The 7,508-nt window shown below is 47.1% G+C and overlaps 1 protein-coding gene across 1 annotated transcript; it reads right to left on the bottom strand.

The window, feature by feature from the left end:
• Window positions 1-44: 44 nt before the first annotated feature.
• Window positions 45-4,355, bottom strand: LOC139103080 (uncharacterized). The gene is made up of 3 exons (XM_070657428.1): window positions 4,147-4,355; window positions 1,821-2,008; window positions 45-1,730 (listed from the first exon to the last, which is right to left on the bottom strand). Exons 1-3 carry the CDS (start codon window positions 4,164-4,166, stop codon window positions 1,573-1,575), a joined length of 366 nt encoding a protein of 121 aa, XP_070513529.1. The 5' UTR covers window positions 4,167-4,355; the 3' UTR covers window positions 45-1,572.
• Window positions 4,356-7,508: the final 3,153 nt, after the last annotated feature.

The raw sequence follows: 7,508 nt of genomic DNA, 5'->3' as shown, positions 1-7,508 counted from the left end.
ATAATGACTTTTTGTTGGGTTTATAGAGTTCAACAAAAAGAAAATATAGAGAACCATCTTTATTAGCTGTTGAACACATTTTACCAGTTTTTTAAATCTTAAACATATATGTTATTACCCTCACTGATCGACAATTATATTTAATATTTATATACGAAGCAAAATAATGACATTAAAAATTATACGAGCTATTGTCATCGAAATATGGTAAAGTAATTTAGCGCTTATACAAAGCTAACGATTATAAACTAGGAGAACCAATGACTTAAATAGTGAAACAAAGTCACTTAGCAGTTTTGAATGACGTGCAAAATAAGTAATAAATTTAGGTCAATTACATAAAATTAAAGTAAATTTTAAGATTGTAATTTTTTGGCTTTGTGTCAACTGCATTTTTTTGTTTTTTTTTGTTTTTTTTTTTTTTAAATCGAATGATGAATGTCATACATCGTTTTATACATTTGTTTTATACATAGCAAAACAAATCTTTTTCACTCAGCGTTTCTACATACATAGGTACATGTGAAAACTGAAGTAAGATAAAGTAATTATATGTATAATGTGCCCTCGTTGCATTTACAATAAAAAGAATTCAATTTAAGAAAAAAATATATAAATTTTACACGAAATGACGCCTTTGTTCAGCGTTGAACATTGCTTTTCTCGAAAGTGTTCCCCATCTTTTGAAAAAAAAAGAGAAAAAAATAATAATTACTCACAAACACATAAGTGTCGATGGAATTTATAATTTATCTAAAATCTAGATAAACGGTTACGGTTTCTTTGCTTTTTGCAAAAGTTATAGTTCACTAAAAACAAAAAAAAATATGAAACACGCAATGTTAGCTGTAGAAATGGCGCTCTCATAAGTTTTTCCATCGGCGAACAGTCATAACGTTACAAGTCAAATGTTACAAGTCGATCTATTTTCGGGAATGTATTTTGATTCGCAGAAAAATATCCATATTCTATCTCCGATGTATAGTCCGAGGTGTGTATGTGTCTATAGATATAAGATACAATGTGTGTCCGTGCGTCGGAGACAATGAGGACTAGCAAGTAGGTGGAGATATTATGTTGCACAAATGTACCCATTTTCCAGACACCGCACCGTTGTTTTTCTTTTTGATGAAATTAGAAATATATTATTTCTAAACGTTATCGGTATATTTCCTTACTTTAAAATTCTAACGCTAAGTGAATATATAATATGTATGCACGTGGATGCCAGTACAGAGAACACGTTTTGTTATGCTTTACATTACATTAAATGTAATAATCGCGATATTTTTTCAAAAAATATCGGGCTTGTGTTGCTATTGCCAATTAACAATTGCAAGAAATATTATGGGAGACACACACAATCATTCTGAACACAGAAAGTTCTTAATACAATTAACGTCAAAAATGTTCCTTTTGCTCTGGGTTTTTTTTTTCTTCTTTTTTTTTTCTTTTTATGCTTGCCATCTTCTCTCTGAAAATGCACAGACGATCTGCCCTGGCTTCACACTCGATAGTTAAAATTGCATCTATAGATTAGGTCTGTCTGTCAATAATAAACATGAGAGAATATTAGGCCGTGGCCTCCTCCGCATCGCCGTTATTCTCGGCCTCGGCGCACTTCTCCTCGAGTCTCGACTTCTTTTCGGGACTCGCGCCGTCCTGTGCATCTTCTGCTTCAGCTGCAGCTGTTGATTTCCTCTTTACGCAGCAAGTGTCAGCTGGAGCATCTGAAATCACAAGCGGAAAGATACATATATTAGTTACAAATCCTTTTATTTTCAATACAAATATAAGAAGCGTTTTGTTAGCAGTAACACCTGTCGAATCTCCATTTTCCGTAGATTCTGCTTCTTTCTCGTCAGCCTCCTTCTCCTCGCTCGAGCCATTCTCTTTGGTTTCCTTTGAATCCCCATTTTCAGATGCTTTCGAATCCTCATCAATCTCCTCCTGCACCACCTTCTCCTCTTCCACTACCTTCTTCTGAGGGGTAGTGACCTTGGTTTCCCTGAAAATCATAATGTAGATTAGTACAGTTTTCTATTATATTATTCTAATCTGATACATTCATAATAACATATCTATAATACGTTTTACAAATTAATTATTTAAGATTAAAAAGAGCGTATAATGTATAACCGAATTTACTTATATAATTCTTTATTCAAATCATATAATATATTATTAATATAATATTGACACGAGAAACGAATCAAGTAATGAATAAATGAGCAATAATAAAATAATTGTTGCGAAAATACGTAGCAGAATTAATTTTATTGTTACGAAAACGATTGTTTTCTTTTTGTAATAATGCGAGAATTATAACGGTGAAACTAATAAAAGCAACGAATTCGCGCGATATACATTTTCCGTGTTTAAAATCAGCAAAAGCCGTTGCTGGCGAGCTCCAAGCTTCGGTATTTGCTGCCGTTTCACATTGCTGCCCGGCGACAAGGACGGCGCGACAAACGGAGAGAAATGAAGATAGGACGCCGCCGGCAGTGGCGGCATCTAGCGATTCTTAATATTACACGTTCCCCGCCCGCCCCGTCGTCCTCAGGATCACCCCTTCGCGTCGCCGGCCGCCGCAACCACCCGCCATGGTTGTTACTACCACACGATCGCGCACGCACACAACGAGAATATCGCCGACACCGACGAAGCTTCAGCGTGGCGAATTGTCGGGACGCTCGCGGTCGTAAACGCGGCATATAATACGTAACGCGTGATACACGCGGGTCTCTCTTCTTTTTTTTACACGACTCCTCGTAGGCTTACGCGTGCGAAACGCAAACGCAAAGGGATGCCGTTAATTTCTGATCGACCGGCGGAATTGAAACCGGTATAATTGAAAGCCGATCGTGGGTTAAATATAGAAGGATCTTTCTTTCTCGAGTATGCGCGCGCGCGTGCATATCGCGCCGAGAGGTGTACGTCGCCAAGATTATACCGGTTTCCCCACCGGTGAGATGGACTTTCCCGACGGGAAGCAATTTTCGCGCCGGCAGAACCGTGAACGTCGACGTCGTCGTCGTCGTCGTTGTCATCGCCGGCTACGTCTAATCGACGCGAGCCGGCAGATCGATACACGTCGTCGACCGCTTTCGGGCCGACGCGCGAGACGAAGGCAGGGACGGCAACGATTTCTCTCGTCGTGAGCGAGCGAGGGAGAAAGTTACGCGAGACGAAGGGAGATGATCGTCCTTCGCGTTGTGCTCGCTTCATCTTCCTCGAGAGGGTGGTTGATCGTGAAAAACGACGCGTGCGTGAATGTGGACGCGTGACGCACGTATTGCGCGCGCGTGCAACACACACGCATTTACACGTACACAGCGACGTAAACAAACGAGCGAAGTGGTCGAGGGACAAAAGAAACACGAGGCCGCCGCCATCGCCGCCGATCGGCGGCGATGCGCTCGTCTTCGATCGTGCGCGGGCGGACGGTCGCGGGGGCACCGGAGAGCCGGCCGAGAAAGAGAGAGGATCCGGCGCGCGACGAGACGATGCCGCCATAAAACCACCAGCAAGTAGAGCACGCGTCGGGTCAGATCGAGTCGCGTCGCGCGCACAGCGGCGGCGGCAAGGGCAGGTAATTTCCAGGCGATCGTTAGGCGTACCGCGAATCGGCCTGAGAATATTGTCGCGGCGCGAGATAGAGAAAGAGAGAGCGAGAAAGAAGGGGGGCATCGTTCGCTTGCTCTGAGTTCCCCCCCTCGACGCGCGCCAAACCACACCGCACGTCGCCCCTTCCCGCCCGTCCGTGTGCTCGCCAACCTTTCCCGTCGTCGTCGTCGTCCTCGTCCTCGTCGTCGTCGCCGTTCTCGTCGTCTTCGCCTTCCTCCTCGTCCTCGTAGTCGTCGTCGTCGTCGTCGCTGTCGCCGTCACGATAATTCGAAAGCTATCAAATGAGGACAAGCGAGGAGGTCGACGACGACCACGACCACGGCGTCGAGGCACAGACGCGAAGATCGACGGAACGCGATCGGCGGGCCGAGGAACGAAGGCTCAGAACCCACGTCGGAGTCCAGGCGGTCGAACCGACGCCACGATTTTTCCGCTGCCGTGTCCGATAACCGCCACCGCCGCTTCTTTTTTTTTGCCGCGTATTTCATGCGCCGGCGAACGCAGCGTATATATACTCACTTGACCTCCGTGTCCGCCATACCGATCGATTTGATCGTGAGAAATCCCACGCACGTTACTCGCACACGCGTACCCGTGAAAAGCACACCTCAATCGACACGGCGGTTACGCGTCTTCTACGCACCGGTAAGCACACGTCGGAGATTCCGGTAACACCGCTGCCGCGTACCGACGCGCAAATGGCAGAGGGAAACGCGCACTGATTCGCCCGAGACCCGAGCGACTCCGGCCCGGCCGGCGGGCCGGCGGCCTTCAAACACTTTTCTTTCCCGCTCGTTTACAGATGGCGGGTCGAGCGTCTGTCGCGAGGCACATACGCGCGCGCGCCGCGCACGAGTCTACAACGGGGGGGAAAAAAACCGAGGCTTCGTTGTAAGTGAGTAATGACAAACGTAAAAAGAAACGCTCGAAACATCGAAGAAAGTATTATCTATTATTCATGGCGCGGGACATCGTTACGCTAATGTATTTTCCTTAAATATCGACCGCGCGGTATAACAATCGAAAGCGACTACACAACGTTTGCGCCCGAGCACGCTAAATGTAATTAAAAATTAATTTTTAATTGAAAGAAAAGCAATTTCGTTCCATTTGATAAGTATGCGATGTGTCGCACGGTTGTAATAAGATACATTATTCCGTATGCATAATGCGGTAAATTGAATCGATCAAAGTCGTATCGATCCCATTCCTCATTCTTATACATCAGTACAGTTTATTGCGAACCGTTATATTTATTCCCTGTTTCTCATGTCTTATTCAATAAGGCCTCGCTCTCTTTGCCACTGTTGTATGCGCGATTCACGTGCGATATTATCTGCGTCGCGTGCGAATCCGTCAGCCAGGATCATTCAATAAATGTCGATTTCTCTTTAAATTTTCAGAACGCGATCGGCGATATCGACGACGACGAGTGGAACGAACGGTACTTAGACTCTGGACGAGAGATTGCGCTCGAAAGCGTTGACGGAAACGCGTCTGATCGCTGCCCACGCTGAACGAAAGCGGTCGAAAGCGCGATGTGAAAATAAGGGGAAATGATATTGCAAACGCAGCCATTCGATTATTCGCGGGCAAGATACAGCCATAAGCGACGGCAACGCCGTTGTTTCCAGGTTTCGACGACGCGGCCTGTCTTTCCGACTCTTCGATCTTCGTCCCTCCACGTCCTTCTCTCACCACCTCGCGGTTCGTCCAATCGACTCGCACCTCGCGTCGAAAAATACGCGCGCGCACACTTCCGGTCGCGCGTCGGCCGGCTTTTTTATGCAAACGGATCGTATTTCGCATCTTGTACAAGAAAAATATCCGTCTTGACGGCAATGCCGTGACGGCACATCGCGAGGATGACTCGCCGATATCGATCGGGTCGTGGACTCGTGCTCGCATCGCCACGCTGACGTTGGGATCGCGCGCGGGGGAAAGTTCTAGAAGTTTCGCGGCATGGCATCGTTTCCGGTGTACGAGAAAGGTGCGCGACGAGCGGAGCGGCGCGCGACGCATCGTCGCCCGTCGGCCGCGCGTCCATGTTACAGGTTGCCTTTCGGCCGCTCTCGATAAAACGCGAGATTTCCCTCGTGGCAACACGTCCGCTGCAATAACGTCCGCCACTCGCCGGAGAAATCGACTACTCCCCTCCTTTTTCCTTCAAGCGTTCGATCTCTTTTTAGGAACAGGTTCCGTTTACGCTGTCCCTAAACTTCCGCTTTCTTCGAGCGTCTTGTATCGCAATAAAGAGAAAAGACGGCCGCGAAGAAATGTACGATTATTTCTCCGAAGATGAACCGATGTTTCCGTTCAGGATGTGGTTGCAATAATCGCGCTTTGTGAGCCGTAACTGCATCAGTTTCGCTAATTTCATAGCCGAATGCGTCTACGGTAAAGGCGCCGCGGCGTTCTACGATTTTTTATTTTGTTTCTCTTGAGAATTTAACGTAAAAAACAGGGAGCAAATACGTTCCAAAAATAATACTTTTCTATAAAAAAAAAAAAAAAGAAAAAATGTCCCTCTAGAGGAAGAGTTGATGGTATATCCGAGATAATTTATTATTAATGGTCGTCGCGGCGTAAGTTTTTGGCCACGCCACGCTCGTAGCAACGTGCCGTCCGTTCCGTAAATATATTTTTTGTTCTGGCACACGTGCCGGCAGTTCACGTAAGCACAGAAGATAACCGGAGCGAGGCAGCTGCCGCGCACCGTGCGCAGGTGAGACGCGCGAGGCGGACCAGATGCCTCCTTTCGAGCATCTTTTGGGCGGCGAAACCGATTCCGGTGTGCCTCTAAAATCACATGGAGTTTTCGATGGAACTTTCACAGGGGAAAGCAACGTGCGGCGTATACGCGTGCGCCTGGAACGAAGGGGGAATAGTCTTCTTCTCGTTCCCTTTCATGCATTCTCTCTCTCTCTCTTTCCCTCTTCCTCCGTACCTCCTTTCCTTTCGCTCTCCTTTTTTCTCCCTCGCTCTCTCTCTTTTCCTCTTTTTGTACTCATTCTCTCTCGTCCTCGCTTTCGTTCCTACTCTTTCTCTCTTTCTCCGGTTCTCTCCCACGCGTTTCCGACGAGGCTGAAATTCGTGGCGGCCACCCGTCTCCCTTCTGCTTCGCGAGGCTTTTACGTAAGCGGCCGTCATAATGAATTAACGATATTTGCTTTGTTGATGAGGATTATCCGTAATGAGGATCATCCGTTTGTCGATATTCGTCCGGGGCAACCGGCGTCCGCTCGAAAGTAGGTGCTTGATAAGGGCCACGGCTTGCGTTCCCATCGTCGCCGACGGGCGCACCGCGCCCGTCCCGCGGCCGCGTTCTATTCCGACGGCAGTAACCTATATTCGCACGTGAACGCTTTTGCCACCGCCGTGTCGGGGCTGCTAAAGATAGCGGCGCGCATCTAAATTTTCATTTCGCTGGACTGAATTCCACTTCGAGCCGGTGCCGCTCTTATTAAGGTGCACTTCACCGTGCACTTTTGGGTCTAGGTTCCCGAGAACGACTCGCGCCGCGGCTCTCGCGACAATCGTACAGAGAGAGAAAGAGAGAGGACGACGAAGGGACGGAGGGGAGAAATCAGAATTAGAAATGGAAATACCCCGGTGGCGGTCGACGTGTGTATTTCCAGTGGGGCCTACATACGAATACGCGTATTAATAGCGCCCCGAATAAATACCGCCCCAAGGATACTCGCTCGGGGTATTGCGTTTTCGCGACGGTCGCGAAGTCCGCGCGAAGCGCGGAGAGACCTATTAAAGAAAATCTGCATAATAAACCGGTAAATTAAAATCTCGAGGGCAAATATATTCTTGACTTAAGGAGACAGATCTCCCGTCGTCGTCGACATATCGTACATTAGAATACATATCGA

This window comes from Cardiocondyla obscurior, linkage group LG06 (assembly GCF_019399895.1).
Source record: "Cardiocondyla obscurior isolate alpha-2009 linkage group LG06, Cobs3.1, whole genome shotgun sequence".
In the NCBI taxonomy this organism is placed as follows: domain Eukaryota; kingdom Metazoa; phylum Arthropoda; class Insecta; order Hymenoptera; family Formicidae; genus Cardiocondyla; species Cardiocondyla obscurior.
This window is presented reverse-complemented; position numbering and strand designations above follow the sequence as displayed.

Bases quoted from the DNA above. Each gene is read 5' to 3' on its own strand.
- LOC139103080 (XM_070657428.1), bottom strand. From the start codon at position 4,166: ATGGCGGACACGGAGGTCAA. The intron at 2,009-4,146 runs GTGAGTATATAT...TATGATTTTCAG, and splicing joins ATGGCGGACACGGAGGTCAA to GGAAACCAAGGTCACTACCC. The intron at 1,731-1,820 runs GTGTTACTGCTA...TTGTGATTTCAG, and splicing joins GGAAAATGGAGATTCGACAG to ATGCTCCAGCTGACACTTGC.